We start from the raw sequence: 16,626 nt of genomic DNA, 5'->3' as shown, positions 1-16,626 counted from the left end.
CCATTTTTGTAATGGCGCCCAACGAACTTTTAGGGATCATATAAGTGAAGAATGGATGTGGTCAATCATATTTAATATGAATATAATATCATCAGACGTCATTTAAGGTCCGATTCCACAAATAATAAATTGAACGTTGGGCGCCATTTATCGGCAGTGTGATTCATATAAAACTATACCCCTCACATCAACTATTTGAATCGAAAACATTGAAATTTATACATAGAAGCAAATTCAGAAAAATGTCCGTTTTTTGAAAAAAATGTGTCCAACGTAATCTCCAAAAGAATATTTGCCAAAATTATAAACGGATGTCGTAAAATTCACAAAGAATTTAAAGGATAAACAAGTCGGCTGTCATCATTCAATTCGTATAATACGAAACGTGTGTGGCCAATTATATAAATTTATGCAATTTATGTGAAATTTTTTTCATGAAAATATTGAAAATGATTCACAGAAAAAAGATCATCAGACGCCATTTAAGGTCCGAATCCACAAATTGTAAATTAAACATTGGGACTCGAAATGTGTGAAACCTAATTCACAGAATAAAATTCAGAAAACTAAATGTATATCATATGAAAAAAAAATAAATAGAAGCAAAATCTTCACACAGATAACTTCATTTAAAACGCTCTTATTAAATGTTGGGGGCCATTTATCGTTTATGTTGACACTTTACTAACCTAATTTCGAAAAAATTTGAAAATTGAAGTTGCGGCAGGAATAATATCAGCTTTTTGCAAATTAATTTAAAACATGTTATTAAACGTTGGGCGCCATTAATCAATTATGTTTACATATTACTTCAATTTCTAAAGCTTCAATCGGAAGACGCCATTAAAATTAGTCTTATACATATAAGTGAGATTCAGTACTAATTTTGTCGATTTTTAGCATTTTTGGCGTCTGGCGTTCATGACTATTTTTCCAAAATAAAAAATCTTTTACTAATTACTACTGAAATGAGGGGCAGTCTGTTTTTTATTATATAATTGAAAATATATTATAAAAAGTTGGCCGCCATTTTACAGCTATGTTTGCACTTTAGGTCAACATCTAAAGCTAAAATCTGAAAAGGCCATTAAAAGCAACTTGAGAGCAATAAGTCAATTTTATTTATTTATTATTATTTTTTTTTTTTTTTTGGCGCCCAACCTGCGCTACAGAAATATTAACAATTGGGCTAATTAATTATCGGCTAAAAATCCCAGAAGAGGCTATATCGGCTTGCAAAAAAGCTATGAAGGAAAACTTAAAAGAAAGAAAGTTTCAATCCTAAATTTTAAAATTTTCCATCCTTTTTGGCGCTTGACGTACAGCACAAAGGTGACTCAAATATCCTTCGGAAATAACTACTTGAAGGTAAGGCGTTTAATTCAAAATAAATTATGTGATGTTTGTCGCCATTTTGACTGTTTACTTCGTGAGTAAGTCGCACGACATGCGGTTGGAAGACGTCCAAGTTCGATCTTGTTCCAAAAGGAAAAAAAAGCTTTAACAATTATTACTGTAAGGTCTTCTTTTTAAATTAATAAAAATTAAATTAATTAATCATGTTGGGCGCTATTTATCGGCTATATTGTCAATTTACGTAAACTTCTTAAGCTTAAATGAGAAAAGTCTATTTAAATCAAACATAAATCAATAAGTGAGGTTATATCCTATGTTTACCGGTTTCCACCTTTCATCGCGCCCAACTTGAAGAAATATTTATTTACTTATTAATTATTTTTTTTATTTATTTATCTTTTTTTTTTTTTTTTTGAAAAAAAAACATTTTTTTTGAAATCTAAAAAAATTTGTTGCCCTAAATTTACGATCGGAAGTTGTCTCGAAAATAATTACTGAACTTATTTCACTGCATTAATTGCATTAACCACTGTCAACTCTTTTCAGTTTAGTTTTGGGGGAGTTTTTTTTTAAGCGACCGTCCGTATCTGATAAATTGTATTTTTATATGATCATCATCAGTGGACTTCTCCCCCTTCCGTCTTACCGAACACCCGTTACACACCCATGACAAAAAAATTGAGGTAACCAATATGAAGAAGAAGTAGAAACTAATAGTAGCAGAGGTAAGCGCAACAAATGCTCTAAAACACGCAAATGCCACATACTGAAACTACAACAAAATAAAGCAACAACAACGACTATGATGACGATCATGGCTTACAACTCCACTTCATTCACGCCACATATACACATATATGTATGAACGATCACTAGTTGTTGGCGACGGCGTAATAAATGTGTGTGTTTTTTTGGTTTTGATATATAAACGTATGTATATACATACATATATACATATGTATCGTGTGTACAACTACAACAAAATAAAGCAACAACAACATCGACGACTATGATGACGATCATGGCTTACAACTCCACTTCATTCACGCCACATATACACATATATGTATGAACGATCACTAGTTGTTGGCGACGGCGTAATAAATGTGTGTGTTTTTTTGGTTTTGATATATAAACGTATGTATATACATACATATATACATATGTATCGTGTGTATGTAATGCCTCGCATATAATTTTATTTTTTTTTTTGTGGCATGGGGTTGTATGGCTTTTTAGATTTGTGTGTTATGTTATGTTGTTGTTATCTCCCCCTCTTCTAATTATAATGAGCCATAATAGTTAAAGAGAGAAGCAACAAATACAACACACACAAAAATAGTTAATATGACGTATGCGGAAAAAACCCTAGTAGATAGTTCGGTATGTAGTAAATATATGGGCACGTGTGCCGAGAATGATGATGACTATGTTGATCGTGCCGCTGTTGCCACAGTCACTGGCATTAATGATGATGATTTTTTTGTTAATTTTGGTTTAAAATAGAACTTTTATTGTACGGCAAAAACAACAACTATGAAACTCTCTATATGTTGTGTGTTAGAAACATAAATCGAAGTTGGACACCTTAACTCATACCCTAGTCGCTACTAACATACGTAGAAATTATATAGAATTTTCTTTTTTTATTTCATAATGTTTTTTAATGTTGTTTTTGTTGTTGTATTTCTTGAATGAAAATTACAATACGGTACCTAAACTAAACCTTAGATTGAAGCTACATGTTAGTCTACCTATTTTTGTGTTATTGTTGTTACAACTCCTGGTCTGGTGATTTATTTTGTCTACAAAGCACCCAACCACCACCTCATGGTACAATCAAAAAAACCCCGATCACCTAATGAGTTAATGTAGATTTTTTTTAAATGAAATTTGGGTTGTTGGTTACATACACAAACATACATATGTAGTCATACACATGAGTAGTCACACATTTTTTTTTTAATTTCCTACAAAATGGCTTTTTTTCAAAGCTGTAAAATTTTTTCTGTCACGATCACTAATTTTTTATTCCATGGTTATCATAAGGGTTGCAGGATTATTGTGAAAAAATCAGTTCAACTTTACTTTGTATTGGAATCCTTTTTATTTGAATAAGGGTTACCCATTTTTATTGTGTCCTTCCTCCCTCTGTCCGTTTTTGTTGTTGTTATTTGTTTAATAAACATAAACCTTTTGTTGTTTTTTGTGATGAACGTTTAAAGGGTAACAAACAAGGCGTGAAAAATATGGAATATACACAAAACGTATGCCAGGACATACATGATTGGAATTTGTTGTTGTTGTTGTTTTTATTATTTTCCCAACTAACCACAAATTAGTGGTTAATTTTTTGGCATAGAGATAATGGCAAACGGAGAGGGACCGACGGCAGCCATTATGAGAATCATATAAAAATATATGCCTCGAAGCTAATATTTTATAACGATCGGTTAGGAACTAGCATTTTTTTATAAACAAGCAATAATAGGAAGGATTATATAATAAGATTTCATTGAGCAAAGAATGGCAGAATATATACGAAAATACAAATAATGCATCGAATGTTAGGAATTGTCTTTTTTATAATCAAACAACAATTTGAAGGATTCAACAATAAGATTTCATTGAACAAAGAATGGCAGAATCTATACGAAAATACAAATAATTCCTCGAATGTATGCCGGTTTAAATCAAATCATGCAGTATAAATTACAAAAAAAATGTTGGGCGCCATTTATCGGCCATGTTGACACTTTAAGTCAACATCTAAAGCTAAAATCAGGAGAGACAATTAAAACCACACTTTAACAAATAAATAAGACTTAATCCAAAGTTTGTCCATTACTATCCTCCTGGTCACCAAATGTTGGGCGCCATTTATCGGCCATGTTGACACTTTAAGTCAACATTTAAAGCTAAAATCAGGAGAGACTATAAAAACCACACTTTACCAATAAAATAAGACATAATCCAAAGTATGGCAATTTCTATCCTTCTGGGCACCTAATGTGCTCCGAAATAGCGACATTTTTCAAAAATATGTATTTAGAAATAACAATTAAAATAATTAAAAAAATATTATTAAATAAGATTATTTTGACTTATTGGAGACCCCCGAAACTGTTTTTGAGCAAAACTACATTTAGAGGAATCAAATACATTTTACATGGCGACCAACGCTGAACAATAAAAAAATAATCTTATAAATTTATTCTGGATCAAAGTAATATGAGCATTTATTTAGAAGAGAGAATAAAATCAGAAATTTAAAAACCAATTAATCAGAATAATATCAGAATTTCTTTGAGAAAAGGAAACGGCGTCCAACATGGGGCACACCAAATCCGAAAAGTTATTCAGAAGATGAAGAAAAAAATATGAAATGGATCCCAACATGGGACACAAAAAACTTAGTAACCAATTAATCAGAAAAATATCAAAATTTCTTTGAGAAAGGGAAATGGCGCCCAACATGGGGCACAATAAATCCGTCAAGTTATTATTAATCTTGCAATCTGGCAATTTGAAGTGTATTCTAGATCAATATAACATAAATTTCAAATAGGTTGTCCCATAAGCCAATAACATTTTAGGGAACATTATAAGGAAACCCAATATTTAGAACATTAACTTAAGATTTCCATTTTCAAATTCCACGTTTTTAATTGAATAAGAAATTATATTATTTTATATGAAATAAATTTTTTAATATACATATTAGACAGCTAATAATAATGTTGCATTAACTTAATATTTCATGAGTCAAGTAAAAGTTTGTCGCTTTTCATCTTTACTGGCGGCCGACGTGCTGACTCATTGAAAAAAAATACATTTACAAATAAGTACTTGAAAATATAAGGATCTTATTGAAATTAATTAAAAATATGTAATGGGCACCATGTATTGGTCGACATTTTACTTTAACCTCTAAAGTTAAAATCAGAAAACTATATTTTCGCTTAAACCAATAAGTAAGGTTCTGTCGTCGTTTTTTATCCTTCTTGGCGCCCAAAGTGCTAAATTATTCAGAGGCATAGGAACAATTTTTTTTAAATTGTTTCTACGATCACTTTTTTATTTGTAAAAATAGTCTTGAATTTCATTATTGGAAAACACATAAAAATTAGCTGTTTTTAAGAAAAAGAAATTATATTTTTAATAAAGGTTTAATATTTAATGATATATTATTGTATAGAGATTTTTTTCATAAATAATTTTTGTTTAATTTTTTTTTATAAAGAAAATTTACATTTTTATATTAAATTTTGATTTGATTATTTTTTACATACACTTGGCAATAATTATTTAGATGGCAATGGGTGATATATGTTTTTATTTTTTTTTTTCAATTTATATATTTTTTATAAATCCCAAAATAAGCCACAACCGCAATTAAATTTTCCCTGGCGGTTAATGACAAGCTTAGAAATGCCAGCAAACTTCAATACTGACATTTTCCAACAACACTTTATTTCAAAACGTTGTTGGAAAAAAATATATTTTACGTGTGATTTGATCCTCAGAAAAAGCATAATTTTTTACAAAGCTAACATGTTGGCTTTTTTAACTTTTCACTATCAGGAAATGTGAAGGAAAAATTAGATCCTCAAATAGTATTCTTTGATATGTTATAAGCAGAATTTCTTTGCTAGGGAAAATTTTTTGAAAAAACAAGTTTTAATATAATTTACTAACTTGAAAATGTATTCTTCTCTTTACGAAATTCATACAGTACATTAAGGCCAAATCTTTCAAACCAAAAGAGGTTTTTTGAATTTTGATTTTTTCTAAAATAACTTAAAAAAATTATTTTCAAAACAGATTTCCTTTTTTAATTCCCCTTAAGGAACAACGAATTTTACATTTTTTCTCTAAAGAAGGTAACGAAGTCAAACATTTTTTGTTTTGTTTTTTTTTTTTTTTTTGAAAAATTTTTTATATTATTTCATGTTAAAAACACAAAGTATGTGAAATCAAACCTTTTCAAAAAAATTAAATTTTTTTGTGATTTTTTTTAACTAAATATAGAAGAGAAACATATTTGTTTTTGTAATATTATGCTATTCCTCGAAGTTTATGGAATTTTTTAAAAATATTTCTCCTTTGTCCTCATATATAGATCAGTAATGCGAAAATATTTTAAAAATATTATTTTGGGGAAAAAATCCACTATTTTTTCGGCAGATGGCTGTACTGATAGATTTCTCGTAACAAACAATTTCAGATTTATGCTATTTGGAAGGGTGACATTTCGCAGTAAAATATATATTTTGCTGTTTTTTGTGCATTCAGTTGTGAGTTACTGGGTGTTAAAAATAGAAGTTAACAAAGAGAAAATTCGGTACATATTACAATTTTTCTTTGACAAAGGCGAAAATGCAAGCCAATGGTTCCGATACTGTAACAGTCAGTCAGTTATTTGCAATTTTGGTTTCGTAGATTCCTTTCAGGAACTTTTTATGTTAAAGATGCACCCCGAACTAATAGGTCGGTCGTCCGAAATGTCGATAAAATCGGAGAAATGATCGAAGTTGACCGGCATGTTAGCAGTCGTAACATCGCCCAGCAGCTAAAAATCGATCATAATCGAGCGCAAATTTTATTTTTTAATAATAATTTATTTTTTAATTTTAATAATTTCTAAAATGTTTCTAAGGAAATTGAAATAGTGCTTTTTAATCGATTTCTAAAATATATTTTGTATTCCGTACCCTTTACTGCAATTCACATACATATAATGAGGAATAAAACTCACAGCTGTATGTACCGACCTTTTTCTTCTAAAATTTTTAAAACTTATATTTAAAACAGCACTCTTTCAGATTTTTATATAAAAGACTAGATAGATTATACAGGAAGAAATCCAGATATGCCCCCTTTTCCAACAATATATAATATTTTCAAACATTTTTTTGTGTTTCCATAATACAAGTTTGATTGAATATTTTACAGACAGACTTGTGGGGTTTTAAAAGTAATCATAATTAAAAAAAATGTTTTTCAGCTTTAAAATGATTCTAAACGTTAAGAATTTGAATTATTATTTTGAATTTTAAAAAAAATTTTAATATTGTTTTTCATTTTGTAAATATTTTACAGAAAATCAATTCTGTTGTTTTAAAAAAGTTCAAATATTCTAAATACTTTTATGTTGTACTGCCCTTTTAAAGTCTCTAACGAAAATTACAGCAGCTATTTTTTTGGAAAATGAAAAGCTTCATTAGGCAACAGGGAAAAGTTGGGGGAAAATTTTATATATTTACATATTTTTTTAAGGTTTTTTTTTTAGAAATGAACATTTTGTCATAGATATAATTTTATGTTAGCAAATTTGTAATATAATCTGAATTATTTATTTATTATTATTATTTTTTTATTTTTATTTTATTCGTTTTAATTCAATATCAAAGTAACTTAATACCAGACTAATTGGCTTTGAAAAAAATACACATTTTGACCACCTAATATTTTTTCATGTCACTGCCATGGACGTTTTTACTGAATGTTTTTACAGATTACCTTAAAACTTTTGAAATTATCATTTCTTCTACAAAAACAAAATCAGCGGAAAATGTTGTTTTTATATCGAATTTTATTTTATGTAGAAATCTGCTGAAACTTCAGTTATACTATAGATTTTTATATATACGATTTTTACTTTATCCCAGAATTTTATTCTAAAAAGAAACCGAAGTCCTTTTACCACAAGAAATACAAGAAAACTACTTAAGACATACATACTTTTAGATTTGTAGCTATAATAACAAATACAAAGCAACGAAAAAAAACTAAAAACTTTTTTGTGGAAAAAATATAATCTACACAACTAAAAATGTTACCAAACTTAAAAAAACAATGACACCCTTAGTGTGGCATTGTTTTTCTTTTACAATTAAATTTTAAAAATAAAAAATTAACATGAAAAATAAAAATTCTCTACTAACCTGGTTCAATCATATTTTGCTCTTGCGAGTCGTATATAAAGCTGAAGCACGCCAATATATCGCCAATGGGTATCACCCAAACAACTGGGTGATAATCACGGGAACAGAAAAAATGAAATTTAGTGCGAAGGGGGGATGGTGGTGAAGATGATAAACTAATCCAATATTTTTGGGCGGAAATAAATGTTGCCTTTTATTATTCCTTTTGATGTGGAACAGAGGAAAAATAAGGATCCTGTTGGAATTTTCACACACAATCGAAGAAAATGTGTTAATAAAGAAAACGCCAAATGAAACAATAAAAACCAACGTGGGAACAGGTGAGTGCGTGAGTTACTGAGTTCTACAGGAGGGATGTTGGTTGCTGTTGTTGTTGTATTGCTTATTAGAAGTGTTGAGGAATTTATGGTTGTTGTTGTTGGCTCGTCTTTCCTGTATGGTTATTTCTGTTACTCAATTTCACGGGGATCTCGAGGTCTTAATGGTTTTCCTTCCTCCTTTTTTTCACGTGTTATGGTGATGGTGGTGTTATTTGTTGTCTAGTGGTTTCTGCTTCAGCTGTTCTTTTTCTTAACAAGAAATAACAACGTTGCTGTTTACTGCTGGTTTTGAGTGGTGGCGTTTTCCACATATACACCTGTTCACTTTTTTATTTTAAATAAAAAGAATTTACTCTTGAGGTATTTTTCCCTCTTAACGTCTGACTTTCTTTGGCAGTTTTTTTTTAATTTTTGTTTTCTTATTTTGTTGCCTTTTGTTGTTTTTCTATTTTTTTCTTATTTTTTATATATTTCTTTGGCTGCTTTTGGCTACATAGATTCGATGGTAATTGAGTATGGTGTGGGAATTTACCACTCACTATTGTTGTAACAATTGATTCTAATTCACACTTATTTAGTTGGAAATTTTGACGCCCGTTGTTGTTGTTGCTGTTGTTAGCTTTCGTGGTATAAGCCAAATATGGTTTGTTGTTACTCGGTTTACTGGCTTAGTTTTTCTTGAAATAATTGAAAATTAGCACACACTTTACACCTTGGGTTTATTATTATTTTTTTATTTGCCTTTGTAGCTTTACAGCTGTCGAGTATTTATTTATTTTTATTATGATTATTTTTTTTTATAATATTTTTTTATTTTATAAAAACTATGTATTTTCACACTTTGAGCATTTTTGTTTTACTTTATGGGGTCAGTTCTTAGAGTTGCTTAAAGTCCATTTGATTAATCCAATAGTCAATGGGAATTTCGTAAACACCATTATCACAAGATTGCTATGGGCATGATTTATTTTGCAAAAGCAGGCCTTATTTTTTCCAACACTCAATTCCTTTAACGAAAAGTTCTTTCTTCTCTTAAGCCGGCTTAAAGTCTGTTATGCCGTCGTTAAAATGCTACGGGGGGAAATTATAATTTTTGGTTTATTCATTACTTTATTTGCTTTTAATTTTTTTGCTTCTTTTAATTTTATTAAATAAAGTTTTCATTGATCGATATAATATGCACAAAAGTTAAACACACGCATACACAATTTTCCATACAAAAAAGAAAAATCACATAAAATAACAAAATAAAGAACGGAAGAAAACACAAAACGTATGCAGGCTGGCTCTCTTCTCTGACTTCGTTCCGACTTGTTGTTCTTCGTCAACCGTACTTGTTGCGACTAATTTGAGGCGTAGCGATCTCGCTCTGTTAGCATTTCTGATGTATGATCGATCAGTTAAGTTAAGCATACAACAACAACATAACGACGACGACGGTGGCAGTGGTAGTAGTAGCAGCAGCAGCGACGGCGTGAGCAACGTTGACAGCAGTAGAAAACAAGAAATAATAACAACAATGCAAGAGCAAAAGAAACGTACCCACACTACTAACAACAACGAAAGACTTGCCTACAACAAAAACAAAACACACGAAGACTTCATTCAGACAGCATTCGTATTAATGCACACAGAAAACAAAACAAGTCTAAGAAGATCAACAACAGCAACAACAATTATTCGGCATAACACACAGACACGAGGGCACAACAACAAAACGATGGCATGGGTTTTCGAGAGAGAGGCTCTTGGCTTTGGTTGATTGGTTAATGAGTTGTGTGTACCGTCTGTGTGTGTGCATGCTATGTATGTGTGGCCCTTAATGGCGTTGCATTGTTGATGGTAAAACACAAACAAGTTTTATTCTCTCTCCTTCTCTCTCGCTCTATATTTATTCTGTCTCTTTGGTAACAAACAACAAAGCAATGAAGATCATTGTTGACATGTTTCTTTTTTCGTTGTTGTAGCTGTTATTTAACTTATTAATAAAGGTGTCTAACGGAATGTGGGTGGTTTGGTGTGGTGAATGGCTTTTGTATGCTTTTGTGTTGCTCTCTCGTTCTCCCCATAATAATAATTGTATGGGGAGAATTAAAATTTCCTTATTATTTGCTCTTTTATGGCCAGACAAATATGAATAGAAATTAATTGCACTGACTGTTGATGGTCTCTGTATTTCTATTTGCATTGTTTACAATGTTTTAAGCTCAGTGTTTATTCACAGCTTTGGGTTGAAGCTTAAACGCATTGCTTTGTTAATAAATTTTGTGAATTAAAGCCATTTTGCTTTGTATATTTTTTGCGAAATTTCCTATTTGATTTCTTTGAACAACAAAGGCAAGTTTGTTGATATTTTTTAAATTTTTTTTAAGTAAATAAATAAAAAATATACAAAACCAAAATTTGTGAGATATGAATAATTTAAATAAAATAAATAATAATTTTTAGAAAAATAAAAAAAATATTTAACATCTCCTAACTAATAGGTGTTTTTATATAAAATCTGTCTATTCAAGATGGCTAGAACTTGTAGAACCATTATCAAAACGAAAATCAATATTATAAATATATTAAAATTACTCATTTGAGCAACAAGGTGTATTCCGGTTTTAGGAAACTACTAAAACCTGAAAACTCCTGAATTCTTCTCATAATTATTCCTTGTGAAACGTCCCTGCCTACAAGTGTTTATATCTTATAAGAGTAGTTTTTCTTATACGAAATTCTATGAGAATTTCATTGGCACCTTTCAACCCTCTAAAAATTTCTCACTACTATGTGCCGTTGCGTTGAAAATATTTTGGAGTACAACTTTACAAGCGCTAATGTAATTATTGGATGGAAGTTAGTAATAATAATGTCCATGTTTAATATTACTAAGTTACAAGCACAATAGGTTTATACTGGTTTAGAAGTATTTTATTAAGGCATGTGGCGTATTTTTCCCGATTTAACTAAAAAATTACTAGCAGAAAAAATGGTTTGTTTTTGTTTGTCTTGAAAATTAATTTCCTTGTTCATTCATTTTTTAAATACAAAACTTTAAAGCCGACACATACGTTTGATCAGAAAATATACATTTTTTCTATTTTAGACTTTACGCGGAGTTTAAAATCATCACGTTAACTTTGAAAATTACGCTTAACAGAAGAGTAGACTACTCTAGACAAATTGTATTCTCATTACCTTAATATTAGTTCGATTGGAATAGCATTATTATTTTGATTTTATTTGATTTTAAAATTTGGGTTTAAGAAATATCATATTTTTAATCTGAAATTTAATAAATGTATAATTAGAAATTGTATAAAGAACAAGGTGTTCCCTTTGGGCATAAAATAGCTACATTTATTGTTTTCCATTTACATCGATTTTAAAATGCAAATAGAACCTAAACGGAGTTACATACAGTGGTGTTCATGTAATTAAAACATTAACAGTGATAAAAATGTTTTGATCAGCCTTCGAATTGTTGGAAGTTTGTTTAAAATTTGATTTAATTCAGAAAACTTAGATATATTGCACTTAAGTGATTTAGCGTGAAAATAGAAAATTATTGCATGCAATTTTTTCATAAATAACGGTTTTTATGAAAAAACCTCGACTCCTTAAATGTTTTAAGTTAGGTAACCTAAGCACCGATAAAATCATTTACACAGAAAAAATAAAAAAATCTCCAAAGCCTATCAAAATTGGCAACAATTTGTACAATACACCTAACATTCGGAAAATCATGCTTAATATAAAAAATAAAGGTCTGAATGTATCAAAAATGGCTAGAATTAGTTGAAAACAATAAAAACTTCTTAAAGTTAGGAAATATTTGAAATAACAACTCAAAAAATGTGAATTAACCTAAAGGAACGATTCGATTTCGAATGTCTTTTTTGAAGAAGGCATAATTTTGCAGTATGTCAAGAAATATCGATTAATATTGGCATTTACTATATAAAATCGATTGTTCGAGTAGTACAGAATGTATATTATCTATTTTTTGATATCAATCACGGCAGAATGAACAGAGATAAACGTCTATGTTGTACATTAAAAGTTTTTGGCACACAGCAGCATTTTTGATTTGAGTATATACGAAATTATTGGAATCAGAGTTATTTTTGAAAATAATCCTACTTTGAAGTCTTGCATCTTTATTTCTTAGTATTGTTATTAATCTTTTTGTTTTTCTTTTCCATGATCGTATAAAAAATGTAACAAACTTTCAAATCGTTGACTTCGCATTATTTCTTCTAAATATTAATGATTTTTTGTATCTAATTTATGTTTTATGATTTCTATACATAAGTTGTCGGGCATATTTAATTTATCATTTTACAAAACCTTGACACACTAGTCGGAGCTTCCATTTGAATATATGTTCTTTATATGTTGATATATCGTAATACTCGATAATTGTTTGTCTCCAAAATTGTCTAAATGAATAATAGTTCTACAATTTACATGAAAAGATTTGTATTGTATTCTCAATATTTGCAAAGGAACACCATATTTCATACATAAAATTTTTAATTTGGAATTCTTAAAATTATGGGTTCAAAATTACATCATTTTTAATAACAGATGATTTAAAAAAATATATATATATATTAGAGGCATAATCCTTATGTAATGTGTGGATCAGCTACAAATGGGGAGCAAACGTAAAAAAAAATTTTGTCTTATTTTTTTATTTTTATTTATTTTTTTGAAAAGATTTCATTAGTCTGGAACAATGATGGGCAAAATTTATCTTTAAAAATTTTTAAGGGAAAATAAAAAGATGAATTATTCTTCGGAATTTATTAAATTTAATATTTTTAAAGCATAAATAATATTCAAGGAAGTTAAAAAATAAATTCATTAAAAAAAGTTCGGAAAAAATTTCATCAATGTTTATTTTTGTTTTAACATAAAAAAGTTTAAGTTTACCGTATACATGTGTGGACCAATCGTCACGAAATTTTGCATGTAGGATGGGTTCTGGCCAAGGAAAACCCCTATTGTTTTTGGTAAAGATCGGTTAATATTTAGTGGATTAAATGGACCAAAAGTTTTATTTTTGTCTGATTTTCTGGTCGATCTAGAAATCACACTTATGACACGAACATCAGGAACTTTTACATATAGTAAAGGGTCTGACCAAAGAATAAACATGACTATTTTAGAGAAGATAGGTTAATATTTTGCGGGTCAAATCGACACAGTCTTTTGTGTGAAAAAAAGGCAAAACGTGTATTCTCTTGCGTTTCGGTGATTTTTTCACTAATAAATAGTTGTTTTTTATAAAAAAAAACAAACTGGCATTCACCCTGACTATTTTGCAAAAACAAAATACAAATAGTATCCCAAATAATCCACCAACACTACTAAAATGGACCGAAAACTAATTTTTTGTGTTTTTTCAAGTCGCTCTATAAGCAGAATTTTACACTGGGAAAGCAATCTGGTCAAATAATTAGAAGGGCTTATGAATGATCTGTTACAATTCTATGGGTCAAGTCAACCAAGATCTTTCTGTGTAAAATGAAAAAAAATAGCATGTTATGGTATAAAACATGACCTCTAATCGGTTAAGAGGGTACACATATCGTCAAATGCCCATTCTCGGAATATAGATCTGTATAAAGTTAGAGTTTCGTAGTAGTTGTGTAGGGTTTCATATGGTCAGCCCTGACCGACTATTCTGCTCCGGTCACTGGTTTTAAAAATAATATGGTAAATTTTGTTTAAATTACTATTTACAAAACCGGATTTTTATTAAATATTATATTTTGAAAGAGCCTAAATTACTATTTACAAAACCGGATTTTTATTAAATATTATATTTTGAAAGAGCCTCCACAACCAAACATTTAAATCAATATATTTCCAATGAATATCGGAACAATCTACAATTATTAGCAATATTTTTAAAAGACCCAATAATTTTATAGACCGAAGCCTTGATTTTTTACAATATTATTACGAGTAAACATTTGTCCTGTCGAATCCCTCATTCATTTTTGATATAAGTGTTCATATAAAAATATTGAAAACTGTTCCTAACATTTCATATAACATTGACTATAATTTGACAGAGGATTAGAAATCAGGATTAAATATTGCCAAAATTTAACTGTTTGGATTAGTTCCGATTTTGTTAACGAATCATTCATATTTCTTTATTATTCTCTATATAGAGTCGAGTACGGTTATAGCGAACTTGTAGGGACAAAGTAGATCTGTTCGTTATAGAAGAAGTTCGTTATATCCAAGAATAGTAGAATTTTTACACTGACTATCGCACATAATGAACGTTTTCCAAATTTATATACTGGGTATAACGAATGGCGCAAAAAATAATGGCCTTATTAAAATAATATATAAACATATTATTATACATGTTATTGCGTTAATTAATATATTTTTTGATAGAAATCCATTGAAAAGTGGATTAAAATGTTTGTTTTTAAATAAATTAAAAAAAAAAAAATCGCGAAATAATGATTTTTTCGCTATAAGGAATGGGCTATTTTCAGGCCCTTCGGTATGACTTGATTTAAACATGTTAGAATATACAACGTAATTTGTTTGGTAAATTTTATTAGAAACCCAAGCCACTTTCATCACTTTCAAAATAAATGACTCATTTAGATACTGTCAGTTATTAGAATTTAACAACATTTCCAAAATAAATTTTCTATATTTTATATAGTTCCATGTAGATTTGGATACTTAATTTCAAGTAGCTGTCCACTATGGTGGAGAATAATTTAACGTTTTTTGCACATGTTTTTTTTTATTTTTTACTTATTTATTGAAGATAAATTTTAACATTTTACACCTTTTTTAAAGAGCTTTTATCATAGAATTTAGTGATCTTCAATGACCCGCCAATTTAGTTTTTATTACATTGTTACACAGCTTTGTTAAAAGTTTTTCTTTTTGGTTAAGTGTAGAAAAATTTACTTTATTTTTATTATATATTGATTATTTATAAAATGTCCAATAAATAAAATTTTTTTATATTCCATCTACTTGGTATTAAATGCCAGTAGATGGATGCTCCACTTTCCGAATATTTTTAAGCTATATATTCCATTTCTGTATATAACCTCATCTTGAATAACCTGTCAACTTTGTAATTTTTTTAAACCATTGTAAAATAAATTCTCAAGAACTTTTGTAAATATTGTTTCTTGATTTAAGATCATTCAAACTACTTTTTTATAACCTTTCACTAAGAGCATTTTTGAAATGTAATTGGGACTTTTTTTTGAAAAATTAAGGAGTTTGACTGAAGCAAATTAATGCATTAATTATTGGTATTAAAATATATAGAATTTTACATTTTTTCTCTATAATCCAAGCAGAATTTGGTGTGAGCAATTTTTGTTTTATTACAGAAAAGAAGACTTTTTAATATTTCTCTCAGGTTTTTTTCTTTATTTAGACGATAACTTTTATTTTAATATTTATTTGGTTTAATTCCAAACATTGCCACTCTAAAAAAATAATTATTGCCAAGGTTATGCACATTTTCAAATTTATGTACATTTTCTATGTATTATTTATAAACAAATATGTAATTTATTATGGTAAAAATTTTTAAACAAATGTTTTTTGTCCTTCATTTAAAAATTTGTAAATATTGTAGCGGTACCTTTGGCGTTTTGAGTATATGCTGGCCACTGCCCTATATATCCATGGTATGATTCATTCCACATTTTCGATTCGACATCTATCACAAATAGGACATTTTACGTCTCGATACGGTTCTTTGGCACCACAACACACAATAATATTAGCGGGGACCTCAACAAGGAGGCTAAATCACAAAACAAACACTTGACTTCAACTTCGAATTTAAAGAATTGAGACTTCTTGAACTTCGCACAAGATGGTAAAAAAAGACGATGGTAATAACAAGACGGACACACACCGTACAGAATGGAAAAAAGTTTAAGCGTTTTAACGCACACCCGGCTTTAACAACACCACCAAATACTTCAATTTAGTTGTTTTAT

General features: G+C 29.1%; 1 protein-coding gene across 1 annotated transcript in view; it reads right to left on the bottom strand.

The window, feature by feature from the left end:
- The window catches only part of LOC133321783 (paired box pox-meso protein), a 104,175-nt gene extending 87,798 nt beyond the window's left edge, over positions 1-16,377 (bottom strand). Inside the window, exon 1 of the mRNA XM_061530856.1 lies at positions 16,263-16,377. Coding sequence (XP_061386840.1) covers positions 16,263-16,326 — 64 coding nt within the window. The 5' untranslated portion in view covers positions 16,327-16,377. The remainder of the gene's footprint in view (positions 1-16,262) is intronic.
- Between the last annotated feature and the right edge of the window lie 249 nt (positions 16,378-16,626).

Source organism: Musca vetustissima, unplaced genomic scaffold (assembly GCF_032173495.1).
Source record: "Musca vetustissima isolate MV318-11 ecotype Yass unplaced genomic scaffold, APGP_CSIRO_Mvet_v1 utg822, whole genome shotgun sequence".
Lineage (NCBI taxonomy): Eukaryota > Metazoa > Arthropoda > Insecta > Diptera > Muscidae > Musca > Musca vetustissima.
The sequence above is the reverse complement of the archived record's forward strand: the minus strand, read 5'-3'. Positions and strand labels throughout refer to the sequence as shown.